Source organism: Dromiciops gliroides, chromosome 3, assembly GCF_019393635.1.
Source record: "Dromiciops gliroides isolate mDroGli1 chromosome 3, mDroGli1.pri, whole genome shotgun sequence".
NCBI classification, from domain to species: Eukaryota; Metazoa; Chordata; class Mammalia; order Microbiotheria; family Microbiotheriidae; genus Dromiciops; species Dromiciops gliroides.
This window is the reverse complement of record NC_057863.1, coordinates 302,645,767-302,662,342: the sequence shown is the minus strand read 5'-3', so window position 1 is coordinate 302,662,342 and position 16,576 is coordinate 302,645,767. Positions and strand designations below refer to the sequence as shown.

Genomic DNA, 16,576 nt, shown 5'->3' with positions numbered 1-16,576 from the left:
CCATAGAATTTTCCAGTTTAAGACCTATTAGCCAGATTTGAGGATAATTCTTTACAATGAACCCAAATGTGACCATGTTTATAAGTTTCAGATATACTTCCAATTAGACCAGATTTTATTATATTTTCACTAGAAATCATAAAAATTTTAATTTTTAAAGCTCTTGGAGAGAATACCAAGGGTAATATCAATGATTGTCCATTCATTCAACTAAATTTACTGGAAAGTGTGAGAAAATAATGTGATTTGGCAGATATTCAAAGGCTCACCTGGAGATTAATCTAAATTGATTGAATTAAGTGAGAGTGATTAACTTTGCAGATTAGCCTACTTCAAGTTAATTAGATTGTAACTATACCTGGCTGGCCCTTAAAGAGGTATTGTTCTCAGAAGCTAAAGACTTTGAACTTAACTTGAGACCACCAGTCAACCAGTGGATTTGGATGACACCTACCAATCAGCTTGAAGCAGTGTGTAAGGACCGCCTCTACTCCAGACCTATAAAAAGCTTCTACACTCAGTTTGAGGGAGGTCTTGATTGAAGCAGGCTCATGGTGGAGGACTTGAGGAAGAACCAGACCAGGCTGGAACTCTAGGCTAGATAGGCCTTTTCTTAACTTTCTGAACTCCACATGAATACCTGGTATGCTTTAATAAAAGCTTAATGCCCAAAGACTGGTGCTAAAGCTTCTAATTTAAGGCGACCACACATTTAGATTTTAAACATCACAAAAGAATACTGGGCTTACACTAAGAGGAAAGCACAGCACAGTGGGAAAAGCCCTAGATTAAAAGTTAGGAAATGCAAGTTTGAATTCCAGCTGTTATAATCTCAGTGACCTTAGGTATGTCACTTAACTTCTCTTAAATTCAGTTCTTCTTAATATGAGGGGGTTAGGCTTGCATAGCCTCTAAATATCCCTTCGACTTCTAAATCTATATGATCCTGTAAGATGTGGTTTCAAATCCCATGTTGTAGACCAAGTCATTTAACCTCTCAATCTGTTCTGTCATCTGTAATGGTGTAATAATTATAGTTGTTGTGACAATCAAATGAAAGAGAATTATAGTGTGGTCCAGTGCAGAATACTGAATTTGGAGTCAAAGGACTCTCTCTGGACAGTCACACCACACTGGAAAGGCTTTCAGTACGGTCCCAGTGCTCGTAGACTGATCACTTGAGGATGAACTGATTGACCATGCCAACTCAAGCGACAAAGAAAAATACAAAATGAACTTTAGTATTGTGCTTTTGCAGTGACTGAAAGGGGCAGTGGGTTTTAAGACTCAGTTCTTAAGCCATCTATAAATATTTAGTCACTGGTCCTCTAAAGAAGAGCCAAACCCAAAGTCCACATGCAGCCCACAATACTCCTAAGTGTGGCCTAACCCAGATTAATTTGTAATTGGGAAATATTTGACAAAATATATAAAAATAAAACACAAATAACATTATATTTTAAAACTAATATGTGGCCTGCAAGGAACTTTATGTCTGGTTTAGTGGTATCCATTTTGATTTGAGTTTAATATCAGCTGCCACCCACAGATGCAGAACAGGTCCCACTAGGAAAATCTCTTTCCATCCAATTGCCTCTCAGGTGCCCCATGATTACAGAAGGTGGGTCTGGGAAGCAACTGTGCTTGCTTCTAGTGTTCAGTAACAACAGCCCTACTTCCTTACATTTTGGGTAGGATGTAATGAGTCACACAGAGTAGGCATGGATGGTTTGTCATCTAGACAGCGGGTATCATTACATTAACTTTCCCCACAAGTCTACCCAGCTTCCAAACTTCTGAATTATTTGTGAAAGGCATTACCATCCTTCTGGCCATTTAACCTTTCACAACTTTAGTGTTATTTTCAATCTTCACTCTGTCACAACCCACATACCTTTCACATCTGGTCCTTCTTTGCACCCCATTGTAAGATAAGGCCTAATGATCTTGAGACTACCATGACAGTCTGCTCATAAGGAAGGCTGTAGATCATAGAATCTATGCATGGAAACCACTGCTACAGGATTGGCCATGGAAAAATTGTGACAGTAATCTTTTCAAGATTGACAGCTCTGTGCCCCAAAGTCAGATCTTGCCAATTATCAATTTGTCTTTTCCCCTACATCTGTCTATTTCAAAAATCTACTGTGCCTTGAACCTTGACATGCAAATCAGTCAGCTCTTCGTGGCCACCAAAATCAAGGCTTAAGTATCCTACTCTCAGAAAAGTACTGTGAAGTAGAACTGCCCTCCCCAGAAATATGTTCCTCTTGTGGGACCAAGCCTTCCCACCTGAATGGACCCGTGTCCCTGTTCTCCCCAATACAGTGCTACCCTTACGTGAGTTGTATTTATCTAAGTGTCTGTATACCTATATATTTGTATACGTATATATACACATACATATATGTATATATACATGTGTTTGACTTGTGTATCAGGTCCCTTCCTTCCCATTTCTCTTTCCCCTCTCTCTTCTCCACCCTTCCCTATTATTTGTCAATAAAACTTGAGTACCAAACTGTCTGCCATTGTTATGACACATTATTCAAGGCATCTGAACTTATTAAGGGGCTTTTCTCCAGCACCTCTGACTAGCCCTCAGGCCTTATTTAGACATAAATCAGATCCCTAGAGAGGAACTTTCCCTTCTGAAAGTCATAGCTCGAATGAGGGCTGGGGCAGTATGAGCCTGGTCCTAGAAAGCAAGGATCAAAAGGGGAACCTCTGTCATCTCAGGAGGGATCCCCTCATGTCAGAGATCAAAAGAAACAGTTTTCACAGCTACAATCACAGTTTAAGTTTTTATCAGCTTTCCCTTAGACTATAGCAATAAACATGTGCAATAATTGCAAACTGATATCCTAACCTTCTGTCTCTCCTCACTGCCATGTCTGAACATGTGACTCCCCACCAATAAATTCCAGGGGCTTCCTACTAACTCTAGATCAAATATCATTTTATCTTTATTGTCTACTTTAAAAAAAATTTTATACATTTTATAATTCACATATATCAGTACAGTAGAACATACTGAGTCTGTACCAAATACTGAAGTGGGGTAGGAAGGGAAGGTAGTGCTTAAAAAAATTGAATTAATAGAGTGCATAATGAAAATATTTTATGGACTGCTAGTATAGTAGATAGAGTGGTAGGCTCAAAGTCAGTAAGGATGTTTGGGCTAAATTCACAGGTCCACCAGCAGTATTAATGTGTTTGCTCCTCTCCAACATTATTTCCCTCTTTTGTCTTCTTTGGCTTTCATATCTTCTAAGCAAGGAAACCAATCAAAGCTTTGTTGAAAAGCGCAGTTTTTATGCTTGTTTGGTATTTTCTTTAAGGCAATTAATTTACATAAATTAAACTTCTGTATTAAGTTGTTAAAATCATTTTCTATGACCTCTCCTCTATCCATTGCCCATTTTTCAGCAATTTTTAAAATTTCACTTATGAGTTCATTAGTATAGGAAACCCTTGGTGAAGTCCAACATTCTACTCACATAGGACAGTTGTCAAATTCAAATAGAAATGGATCCCTGTGGACCCACTATCTGTTTAATTGCATTTTCATCGGCTGCAGGCTACAACTCTGAGGTTGGCCATGAGTTTGACACCTCAGCACTAGACCATGAAGTTTGCCTCACATATGCCACTGCTAAAAACATACTGCAAGGAGCCAAAAACAGAAAGATCACAAAGACAACAAAATATTAATAGTGATAGTAAAGAAACGTAAGCAAAAAAATGTGATCCCCAAAAAAAAGAGGAAAGAAAGAAAAAAGAAATGTTATCAAAGTAGACTCCCGTCCATTAAGGAATGGGTTAAATAAATTGTGGTGCATGAATATAATAATATATTACTTTACTCTAACAAGTGACAAATGTGAATAATTCAGAGAAGCATAGGAAGAATTATACAATGATGCACAGTGAAGTAAGTAGAGTTAGGAAAACAACAGACACAATGACAATATGAACAGAAAAATGAAAATTGTAAGGTTTCAACTAGAATGACAGTAGGCTATGAGGGGGAAGAAAATTATATTAAAAAAAATTTTTAATGACCACACTTGGCCCTGAATAATTGAAAAAACACATTTCCTTCTTTCTTCATTGCAAAAGAACAAAGGATGTAAAATATCCACATATACTGTCAGAAATGCATGTATATAGCATAGCCAAGAAAACGATATTCACAATGGTTACAACAATGTAAATTAAAAGAACACAAAACATTCAAAAATCAATGTAGCAAAATTACAAAGTACAAGCTTAGCTCTAAAGAAAAATTATGACACTTTCTCTCACTGCTTTCCATAGGCAGAGAGAAAAGATGTCCATAAGTGTGAGTCACAGCATGTCAGAATTTTTTATATACTCATTAGTTTAATTTTTCTTCTCGTCTTCATCTTCTTAAAAAAAATTTTGTTATCAGAGATGGTTCTCTGGGAGGGAGGGAGGAAGGAAACAAGGGAAGATAACAAGCATGTTTTAAAAGTACCTACTTTATGCCAGGGACTGTGTTACATTATACCATTATATTTCATTTGATCCTCAACAACCCTGGAATATAAGTACTAAGATGATCTCCATTTTACAGTTGAAGAAACTGAAGCAGAGGTTAAGTAACTGGCCTAGCATCACACAGCTATTAAGTGTCTGAGGCCAAATATGAACTCAGGTCTTAACTCCAAGTCCAACACTGTCCCACCTACCTGGGCAGGATCATAGATGGCTGAATGTGGTCATAAAATCCTAGTACAAATCATCCTTCAGTTACTCACTAGCTGTCTGAGCATAGACAAGTCATTTCATCTCTCTCTCTCTCTCTAAGCCTCAGTTTCCTCATCTGGAAATAACAGCATCTACTTCATAGAACTGTTCTGAGGCTCAAATAAGATGGCACACAAGGCACTTTGCATAGTATAAATACCACCATTATCATCACCTCATTTTACAGATCAAAACACGAAGTCACTCCATAGTCACACAGTTAATAAATCTCAGAAACAAGACATATACCTAGGAACTCCTCCAGAGTTTTCCAATCCCAGCACTTCAGCCACTAATTATGCCATGATGAACTTTTCCTTCGACAATCCTTCTCAGGTTCCACATTTACTACAAGAAATGACATGCTTTTAAAATTAACTCTAAGTAAAAAGATGGCAGTGGTCAACCTGAGAGGATTGGGAAGACAGACATAATGATGCAAAACTGGTAGAGCTGTCAAGTGATCTAACTGCTCTAGATTTCAATTTGGAAGTATAAGAAAAGTTAGTAAATGATCCATGATCTTTGATCCAGAAATCCCACTTCTGACCAGACAGAAACAAAAGTTCTATATATAGCAAAATACTCATAGCAGCACTACGTGATAGAAAGTAGAAAAAAAGCTGAACCAATTATGTAATACCATAAAGTCAGAAATTTGAGTTCAGAGAAATTCAGAAATATTTGTATGTAACTCCAATATCAGACAGGAAAACACCAAGGTGGGAATTAAAAGCTAACAAAGAGTAATAACCTGGGAGAAGGAGCAGGCAAGGGGAAGAGAAGCCATAATAAGGAAATAAGCAGTTTCATTCAAGTGTAAAGCAAACTCCCACTTTTTTTTTTTACCACCTTCTTATTCATAAAGGGTGGAGGAAGGTTAGAAGGAGGAAAAATGAGGGAAATACACAATAAACATAACTGAACATAAATGGGATGAACTTAAACATAAACTGGAAGAGCATTGCAGAATAAATTAGAAAACAGAATCCAACAACATGTTTACAAGAAAGACACTAGACACAAAGACTGAAACTAGTGGCTGGTGTGAAACCCAATATGCTTCAGCTGAAATTTTGTTTGTTTGTTTTTTAATGTGAGGCAATTGGGGTTAAGTGACTTGCCCAGGGTCACACAGCTAATACGTGTGTAAAAGTGTCTGAGGCCGGATTTGAACTCAGGCCCTCCTGCATCAAGGGCAGGTGCTCTATCCAATGTGCCACCTAGCTGCCCCTCAGCTGAAATTTTAAAAGCAGAGGTAGCAGTCAGAATTTCAGAAGTGGTTATAGTAAATATAGGATGATAAAAATAGATAAGTAGGAAAATTACATTATGTTTAAAAGGCACCCTTGTTAATGAATCAATATCAATACAATATGGATATATAGGTGTGTGGGGGGGGGGAGATAGACCAAACAGCTGCAGGAAGATAGAACTGTAACAGTGGAGGACCTCAATGTACCCATTTCGGATAGACTAAATACATCATTTACTGATCACCAAGTAATAAAAATTATATTCAATGAAAAGTCCTTGAAAAAAGGATTAAAAAGTAAAGGGGGGGCAGCTAGGTGTCGCAGTGGATAGAGCACAGGCCCTGGAGTCAGGAGTACCTGAGTTCAAATCCGACCTCAGACACTTGACACTAGCTGTGTGACCCTGGGCAAGTCACTTAACCCTCACTGCCCCCCCCCCAAAAAATATGTTCCACCTTGAGACCAAGAACTGAGTGATGACTAGTATACTATATTGAAACGTAAATGGAGACTAATTAACATAATTCTAAAGAAAAAGTGATGGTTAAAAGAACAAATTAAATTTCATCAAATGACAATAATGAGACAAGATACAAAAATTTATGGAATGCAGTCAAATGTTTCTCTCTAAATGCTTTCATCACCTAAAGAACAATTCAATGAATTGGACATGCAACTAAAAAGACTAGAACAAAGAAAAAAATCTCCAACCAAGAAACAAAACAGAGATCTTGAAAATTAAAGGAATTAATAAAAATTGAACAAATTAATTTTTTGCAGATGATAATTTACTTTGAAGACCCTAGTGAACCCTCCAAAAAACTTAGGAGGGAGAGCTAGAAAGAGAAATTTCATTCAAGATATCCATAGAAGGCATAAAATATTTGGGAGTACATTTGCAGAAATAAATATAGACCTAAATAATTATAAAAATATTCATTGATCATGGGCAGGTAAAGTAAATATAAGAAAAATGACAATATATCTAAAATAATTTACTTCAATGCCATACCAATCAAATCAGCAAAAGATTACTTTATAGAGCTACAAAAAGTAATGAAATTCAGAGATGAATGCTTTCCGTGAATAATCTCTAATCTCAAGGACAACTGTGAAAAAAAAATAAAAAGGAATGGAGTTTATCAGTACTCGATCTCAAAGTATACCTCAAAGCAGTAAATCATTAAAACAATTTAGTACTAATTAAAAAACAGGAGGGATCAGTAGAACAAATTAGGTGCAGAGCGTACAGAAGCAACTGAATATAGGAGTCTAGTATTTTGATAACCCCAAAGACCAGCTACTAAAATAAACAATCACTATCACTCTCTAACAAAAACTACTAAGTATACTAGGAAGTAGTTTGTCAGCTAACATAAACCAATTCTCTCGGTTTTTAACCAAGATAAGCTCCAAATGGATATAGGATTTACTCATAGAAGGTGATATCATATGAAAATCAGAGGATTAAGGAAATTTCCTTTTAGATCTATGGACAGGGGAAGAGTTGACAAATACCAAAGGGATAAGATTACAGAAGATAAAATGAACAACTTTGAGTATATGAAATAAAGTTTTTGCAGAAACAAATCTAATGCAGTTAAAATTAGAAGGGAAATATGTAAATGGGTGTTGGTAGGGGGATTATCCAAAATATACAGGAACTAATTAAAATAATTAAGAATAAGAGCCATTCATCAGTAGATAAATCTTTTTTTTTTTTAAGGCGGGGCATTGAAGGTTAAGTGACTTACCCAGGGCCACACAGCTATTTAGTGTCAAGTGTTTGAAGCCAGATTTGAACTCAGGTTCTCCTGAATCCAGGGCCAGTGCCCGATCCACTGAGCCACCTAGCTGCCCCCATTAGTAGATAAATCTTCAAAGGATACGAACCCACAATTTTCAAAGGAAAAAATCTAAGCTATTAAAAACCTTATTAAAAAAGCTCTAAATTATTAATAGAGAAATGCAAATTAACTGAGGTTATCCCTCAAATTGTCAAAACAACAAGAATTCCTGTCCTTAAAGACCTCATGTTCTTTGTGGGTAAACATATACACAAATATATGTATTAAATAAATAAAAGGCAAAATTTTTTTTCAAGACAGACACTAGCAGCTGGGGGTAAAACAGGGAGGTACAAAATCAGGAATTCCTGACTAAAACGAAGGGACTGACCATGGTACAAGTTCCTCTAAGTATCTATTACTGAAGAGCTCATGGTGCCCACCAGGATACCTACAGAAAAAGGATAAAGGTGAAGGTCACTGTTCAACTATTTCCTATTACTGTAGTATACACCAAGGAGGCAGGATGATACACTGGAAAGAACATTTCAACTCAAAGGACCCAAATTCAAATGTTGGCTCTTCCACTTGTTAACTTTGTATAATCTTGGTTAACATTTTAAAAAATGTTTAAATGAAGGGGTTGCAAACTGTGATATATATGAGTATCCTGGAATATCGCTTTGCCATTAAAAACAATGAACATAAATAATACAGAGCATGGGAAGACTTATGATCTGATCCACAATGAAATAAGCAGAATCAGGAAATTATACATGACTACCCATGTAGAGGCACAGAGCATCAATAACAAAAAACTAAGCTCATTATAATGATCAAACTTCATTCTGAAAGAGGAAAAAAAATGTACCTCCTCTATTCTTTGGGAGACCTGGGCATGGAACAATGAGTATACTGTCAGACTTGGCTGATGTGTGACTTTTGCAGAGCTGCCTTTTTTCTCAGACTTGTTTTTATTGTTAAAAAGGATGGCTCTCTGGGGAAGAATTGGGGAGGGATATATTTGGAAATGAAGATGATGTAAAAACAAAAGCTATCAACAGTATTTTTAAAAGAGTAGGTTGGATTAGATGACTCAATTCTATGAAGTCCCTTCTAGCTCTAAATCTATGAATTTATTATGTCAGAGCTGATTATTATTTTTTTGACTTGCACTTTAAAATCGACCTTTTTCTGCACATGAACACCCTGCTAAACACTTGAAAACAAAACTGTGCCTGGTGGGCATTTATTTGTCTTTCTAGAAAAGCACATTGGAGTGCAGAAAACAACTACAATGTATATTTAGTATTAATATATCTTTTATGGATGCCACCTAGTTTAATGACTCCCTGAAAGAGTCCCACAACCACCAAATCAAGCGGGGATCTATCCACTTGTACAAAAAACTGTGGCATGATACAAAGTTCAGCTCAAATGCCACCCTACTCCATTAGGCTTTTCTGAGTCACCTTAGGCAGAATTTATGGTGACGAATATTTACTGAGCACCTACTGCATGCTAGGGACAAAGAGCTAAGATAAAAGTCTCAGCTGCTCATGGAGTTTACAGTCCAGAAGTCCCTTCTCTAAATTCCCACAGCCCTGGGTTTATCTTGTTCATGCAGCTATATTCTTTATTATGACTTCTGTCCATGTTTTCTCTCATCTGCTTAGACTGTAAGCTCCTTGAGGAAAGGGACTAGTCTTATTCATCTTTGTAACAGGAGGTCTACACATGTTGGGTATATATGTACCCAAAGTCCCAGATGTGAAAATAGCCTGTCACAAAATATGTATGGCAGAGCTGGGAGGTTGAAACCTAAGTCTTCTGACTTCAAATCTAATGCTCTATAAACCATAAAATGCTATGTAAATGTGAGATGTATAGATCCACATAACAGATGAAAATGTACCTATCATTTCATAAACTCAAGTACTAGACAAATTACAAACATGAAATTAACATGTTATCTTTTTTGGGAAAATTAAGAATTATCAAATACCTCATTAAGAGTAATTAATCAAAACTGAAGAATCTCAGAATTGACCTTAATAATAATCATCTGGTCCCATTAATCCACATTCACTGGACCCCCATCTACAATGATTCTGATAAGTGGTCATCCAGCCTCTGGGGGAAGATCTCCAGTGATGAGGAACCCACCAGCCCCATGGGACTACTCTATTAACTTTCCTCATAATAAATCAAAATCTGCCTCTCTGCAATTTCCACCAGCTACTTTAGGCTTAAGTGGTCTGGCAGAATAAATGTAATTCTTCCCAACATGGCAATTATTCCAGAACTTGAAACAGGTATTATTTCTCACCTAAATCTACTTTTTCAGGCAAAACAACTCCTCAAACCAATACTGCTGCCCTCCTCTGGCTCTGATTTGCCTGTGTTGTTCCTAAGGAAGGATGCCCACAACTGAACACAAAACTCTCCAAGTGGCATGATCAGAATCCAGTTGAATTATTACCTCCCCCATGACAAACCGTCTGGCCATCCTGATGCATCCTAAGCTCACACCCCACTTGATTCAGGCTATACGCCACTAAAACTATCTTTTTCACAGAAACAGCAATCAAACTGGAAGACAAGTATTTGTACCAATATTTTCTCAAGAAGAACAGAAGGGCCAACTCTATTCTAGCATAACTTGGTTTACTAAGCAAAAAAAAATGCTTTGCAGTAATAAAGTCAGAGATGGTAGTTTCTATGAGGGAGAAGGCAGACATGCCAAAGCAACACAAAAATCTTGTGAAATTTGCTTTCCTAAAATTTCAAATACTAATTTAACTAGATCTAACTTTCGTTTCTCTTCCTCCAAGATTCCAGACATTTTCTACCAGAAAGGTGATTGCCCTACCAATTCATATTTTCAAATTCAGTTGACCTGAGTTGTCGTGTGCCCTTTGTTCTCAAAGAGGACCATAACAGATGTCAGGACTTGCACTGAATTGGATTTAAATGAGGCAGGGCTGTGCAAAGTCACAGCCTCACTCTCTCCTCCAGAGCCATCTGGATCCAGTGGCAAGATATGTTATCAGGACGACTAGAGATGGCCCCAGATGTTGTAAAGCAATTGCAGTTAAGTGACTTGCCCAGGGTCACAAAGCTTGTAAGTGTCTAAGGTCAAATTTGAACTCAGGTTCTCTCAACTTCAAGGCCAGTCTCTTATCTACCGCACCACCTAACTGCCCAATCTCAGTAGACTAATGTGGGCCATCCAGGAGACAAACCATTCGTTTAATTATTAAGATTTAGAGCCAGAAATGCTCTTCTCCAATCACTTCATTCCTCACACACACACACACACACACACACACACACACACACACACACACAACCCCAACAAACTAAAAACCAAGGAAATTAGGTGATTTGCCTAAAGTAATTTCAGGTAAAAAACAGGGAGGAAGGAAACAAGCATTTATTAAGCAACAATTATGTACCAAGCCCTATACTAAGTGATTTACAAGTATTTCATATGAACCTTAAAACAACCCTAGGAGGTAGACTGTCTCCATTTTAGTTAAGGAAAGGGAGGCCGAGGTTAAGTGACTTGGCCAGGGTCACACAGGGAGGGAGGGAGGGAGGGAGGGAGGGAAGGAGGGAAGGAGGGAAGGAAGGAGGGAAGGAAGGAGGGAAGGAGGGAAGGAGGGAAGGAAGGAAGGAAGGAAGGAAGGAAGGAAGGAAGGAAGGAAGGAAGGAAGGAAGGAAGGAAGGAAGGAAGGAAGGAAGGAAGGAAGGAAGGAAGGAAGGAAGGAAGGAAGGAAGGAAGGAAGGAAGGATTTGTTAAGAACTACTAGGTCCCCAAACTATGCTCAGCACTTAACAAATATTAGCTACTAATTCTTACAACCACCTTGGGAGGCAGATGCTATTATCCTCTCTATTTTATAATTGAGAAAACTTGCTCAGCATCACACAGCTAGTGTCTGAGGCCATATTTGAACTCAGGTCTTCCTGACTCCAGGCCCAGTGCTCTATCCAATGTACCAACCTGGCTAACTAGGTATCTGAGGGCACATCACCGGCAGTTAGGCTAGAAAGAACAAGGCCAGGAAGCCTGGTTGATGCTAGCTAGATGGAATAAATTATATGACACTCATAGTCACCAATAAGGACAGTGAGGAGCCCAGAGTGAGCATTCCAGTTTTAGAGGACTGTCACTCCCAAGAAGGTGATTAAAAACAAAAAACAAAAAACTACTTTTAGGGGGCAGCTAAGTGGTGCAGTGGATAGAGCACTGGCCCTGGATTTGGGAGGGCCTGAGTTCAAATCTGACCTCAGATACTTGACATTTGCTGGCTGTGTGACTCTGGGCAAGTCACTTGGCCCTCATTGCCCTGCCAAAAAAACCCCCCAAAAAAACCCCAAAACTACTTTTAAAACCAAAGATCAAATGCTCCTAAGAAAACAAGCTCATCTAAGCCTTTGTAACTTACCATTTTACTCTCTTTGGAATCATTAATGACAATACAGTCAACATTTCATTGACACCTACCTGGCCCAATGGCTAGAGCACCCAACCTGGAGACAGGAAGGCCTGAGTTCATAAATGGTCTCAAACACTTCCCAGTTATGTGACCCTGGGCAAGTCACTTAACCTGTTTGCTTCAGTTTCCTCAACAATAAATAGGGTTTGTTGTGAGGCTCAAACAAGATATCTGTAAAGCACTTAGCACAGTGACTAGCACAGAGTAGGTGTTTACTACTTTCCTTTAGCATCTCACATCTCAGGGTCACACAGTTAGTGTCAAGTGTCTGAGGCTGGATTTGAACTCGGGTCCTCCTGAATCCAGGGCCAGGGATTTATCCACTGTACCACTAGCTGCCTCCTTCTCTAAAGTTTTAAAATCTGTTTTCCTAAAATCTCAAATATAAATCCAACTATTCTAGATATTTATTTTTTCCCCGGCTGATATAAACTATAAGATGACAGTAACTTTCCCCCAGTTACTAATACTAATGTATCAAAAACTGTTCTAGTTGGCCAGGATTAAATCCAAAGTTCTCTCAGCAAAGAAATAAAAACTCAACAGATGTTTTACTTCTAGAGGAATGAAACTTCCAGCAGATGTCTCAAGAATTTAACTCCATTGCCAGAATGGACAATTATATGGATTTTTAATCTGTATTTGGAAAACATCTATAAACTGGTATGAACTAAAAATGAAAATTAAATTGATTTATGAAATCAATATAGCAGAGGCAGCATAGGTAGAAGTAATAATGCCCTAAAATCGGGAATATTTGGATTCGAATCCTAGCTCTGAATTTATTTACTATATGTTCATAAGCTAGTCAGGCATTCCATTCCTTTATTTGTAGGAAAGAGATGATAAAAAATGAAGTTCCTACTTCAAAAGGCAACCTGGAATAGCAGATAAAGAGCTGGCTTCAAAGGCAGGGAACCCCTGATTTGAGTCCTGTCACTTACATGTACCAGTACTATGACTGTGGGCAAGTCACTAACCTCTCAATGCCCTAGGTATTGAGAAAAGACGGGTTGTTTTAATCTAGAGTCCTTGAACTTTAAAAACAATTTTGATAATTGAATTTCAATGACTAATTTCCTCTGTAATACACTTTAAAAAGCATTATTCTGAGAAAGGGTTCATATGACCCATTCAGGACACTGTCAAAGGGTACATGAAACAAAAAAGTTTCTAACTCCTCATCTAAAACTATAAGGTGCCAAGCTGAACTGTTGGAAGTTTTATCAACCAGGAAGTTTCCTCTTAACAATGACAATATGATCCCTCCCATCCTCATCCCTATCCATCTTCAAAGGACTGTTGTGAAATTCAAAAGATATAATGGATGTAAAGAGCTTGGCAAATTTTAAAGCATTCTTCAACCTTAGTTATTAATAGTAAAATTAACAAGTTAGAGAAAGGCACTCTAATGCACAGCTGAAAAGTAATATATTAACACACAAATATTAATCTATATCTAAAATTGTGTCTTTTATGGTGGTTATGGTAATAGATTTTTAGAGAAAAGGAATTTTAATGGCTATACATACTAGAATATTAAACACATTAACATACTCTGGCTCAAATTTCAATATAAAATATGAAAAGCCAAACTGCAATTCAGCAGCCAAAAACTTCCTGTCTTGGTCTACTCCTATGGACCTGGAAGCACCTTTCACTCAAGAAAATACTACAATACCACAGGAAGGAGATGCGAAATTGCTTCATTACCATTCTGTCTATTTTTTGTTTGTTTCCTTTAAAAAAAGGAAGGTATAAAGAGATGTAGCTCATTTTACTTTTTAAAAAAACATGGGAAGGGGGCAGCTAGGTGGCTAAAGCACTGGTCCTGGATTCAGGAGTACCTGAGTTCAAATCCAGCCTCAGACACTTGTCACTTACTAGCTGTGTGACCCTGGGCAAGTCACTTAACCCCCATTGCCCCGCAAAACAAACAAAAAAAACATGGGGAAAAACTACAAAAATCACAAGAATATTTGCTTTTCCTTTTGGTTCCCTTAGAGTTCCTGTGGAAGCCTTTTAAATTCTTTAATATAATTTCGTTCCTCTCATCACCTTTTATTCCATGTATCATCTCCAGTGCAAACCTTGCAATAATCCATTCTTGTCTGTCAGATTGATCTTGTACCCTCAAAAGATGAAATTTTAGCCATTTAAAAAAATTTTTTTAGATGTTACCTTATACAAGGCCATAATAATAGCTCTCATAATTTGGGACAAACTTCTCATCAACAGTAGAAAAAGTCTGATGCCATACTTTCTAACCCTTTTGGGGGGGGGGGGGGGAGATGAGGGTTAAGTGACTTGCTCAGGGTCACACAGCTAGTGTCTGTCAAGTGTCTGAGGCCAGATTGGAACTCAGGTCCTGCTGAATCCAGGTCTGGTACTTTATCCACTGGGCCACCTAGCTGCCCCCACATTGTCTTTCTTGAGTAGACCAGCTTTTGCTACCCTCCATTCTGTTTTATTGATCTTTTAAATTTTTCAACATTTCTACTTCTCTTGCTTGGTTGGGGATTTTCGATTTGTTCTAGTCTTTTCAACTGAATGCCCACCCAATCTTTTTAGCTGAATGCCCACTTCGTTGATTCCTCCGTTCTTTGGGCGAGGAAGATCATTTTTACCCCCTTAAGAACCGCTTTCAGCTTCAACCCCTAAGTTTTGGTATGTTGTTTTATCCCTGCCTCCCTTCCTCACCCTCCCCAAACCACCACTACTTACTCTGCAGGCTCAAAACCGGTTAACTCCCCCAGGGACAAGGACATACTCTCGAACACCGCCAAGCTGCCAACGATGCCGTGCAAAATGTTACCAGTCCTCGGGTACTCCAGGCTGCGGAAGAATGAAGAAGGGTGGGAACTCACTGACCTTTGGCAGCATTCGGGCAGGAAAACCTAGTGGCCAAACTCCTACAAAAGCCAGTGCAGTGACCACCCCACAACCATACCCCTGAGGGGAATTAGCAGTAATAACGATAATTAATAATAACGATAATATAAATGCTTTAAGGTTTACAAAGTGCTTAAGGTGTTAACTCCTTGTATCCTCAATCCCCAGGAGGGAGGTGCTGTTATCAATGTTTTTATAGATGAAGCTAAAGAGAGGTACAGTGACTGGCCGAGGAGGGCAAGCAGAAGTCTAAAGCAGGATTTGAACCTGGCTCCAAGTCAAGCGCTCGATCTACTCACTGCGCCAGGACTACCACCTGCAGGGGCCGAAATACGTCTCCAAGAAACTTGCCCAAAACTTCCCCACCCCCAGGCAAGGGAAAGATGAGGGTACGACTTGGGGGGAGGGGGGAGGGACACCTAATATGAAGGAGGCAAAAAAACCCCCCAACAACAAAAACCAAAGAACGCAACAGCAACAACGTCAGTGTAATACACACTTTCATCCGCTACACCCCCAAGTGTTGCCGCTGTCTGCGCCTTCCTCCCTATTAGTCCGTAGCCCCCACGCACCCACCCTCCCCGCACGGGCGGGGGTCCCGGCCCTGTACGGGCCGCCGCGCCCAGCACCCCTCCCCGGAGGCTCACCGCGGAGTCCCTGAGAACGGGGCGGGGAAGTCCCGGGAGGCCGCAGCCGCCTGCGGCTCCAGCTCCGCAGCTTGTCTTCCTCGGCCGCCGATGCCGCCTCCACCCGCTCCCAAATCCGGGCGGCTTCTGAGGCTGCCTGGGATGCAGCTGCAAGCCGTAGCTACGGGGACCCGGAACCACTTCCGCCCCGAACCGCCTCTTCCTCCCCCCTCCACTGACACTAGGCTGCCTCTACTTTCCCATCCCTCCCCCGGCTGGCCCAGACGCAGGCTCGCTCCCGCCTCCCTCTTGCCTTTTTCCCCGGGGCACGCGCACTCACCTAGCACCTTGCGGGGGCGGGCGGGGGCGGGCGGAGGGCTATATGCGCATGCGCTCCCCTGGCACTTAGCCCTGCGCTGATCGAAGGAGGCGGGCACGCTGGGAGGGGTCGCAAGCGCATCCCCGCCCCCCCCAGAGCGGGGCAGCGGCCCCAGGAGGGTTGGGGTGGGGGAAATAAGAGGGGAGCAACCCGGAAGTGAAGGATAACCGTGGCCTCAGGGTCATGACCGGGCTATGGGCTTCCCAGCTTTGTGTCTCAAGTGGGTACACATCAACTTGACGCCTTCCCTCATCCGCCATCAAAGCCCCTCCCCCCCCCCACCAGCAAGAGCCCAGTCTCTGATTCATTGAGATGATTTATGGAAAGCTCTTAGCTTTAAGGTTAGCAATATAAATGC

The 16,576-nt window shown here is 39.8% G+C and overlaps 1 protein-coding gene across 3 annotated transcripts in view; it reads right to left on the bottom strand.

Moving 5' to 3' along the window:
• Positions 1 to 16,048, bottom strand: part of BCLAF3 (BCLAF1 and THRAP3 family member 3) — a 101,937-nt gene extending 85,889 nt beyond the window's left edge. For 2 of the 3 annotated variants that reach the window (XM_043995480.1, XM_043995479.1), the window contains exons 1-2: positions 15,861 to 16,048; positions 15,046 to 15,156 (exon numbers count right to left, since the gene is read on the bottom strand). In XM_043995480.1, coding sequence (XP_043851415.1) covers positions 15,046 to 15,089 — 44 coding nt within the window. In that variant the 5' untranslated portion in view covers positions 15,090 to 15,156; positions 15,861 to 16,048. The remainder of the gene's footprint in view (positions 1 to 15,045; positions 15,157 to 15,860) is intronic. The other variant, XM_043995478.1, reaches the window with a different exon arrangement.
• Positions 16,049 to 16,576: the final 528 nt, after the last annotated feature.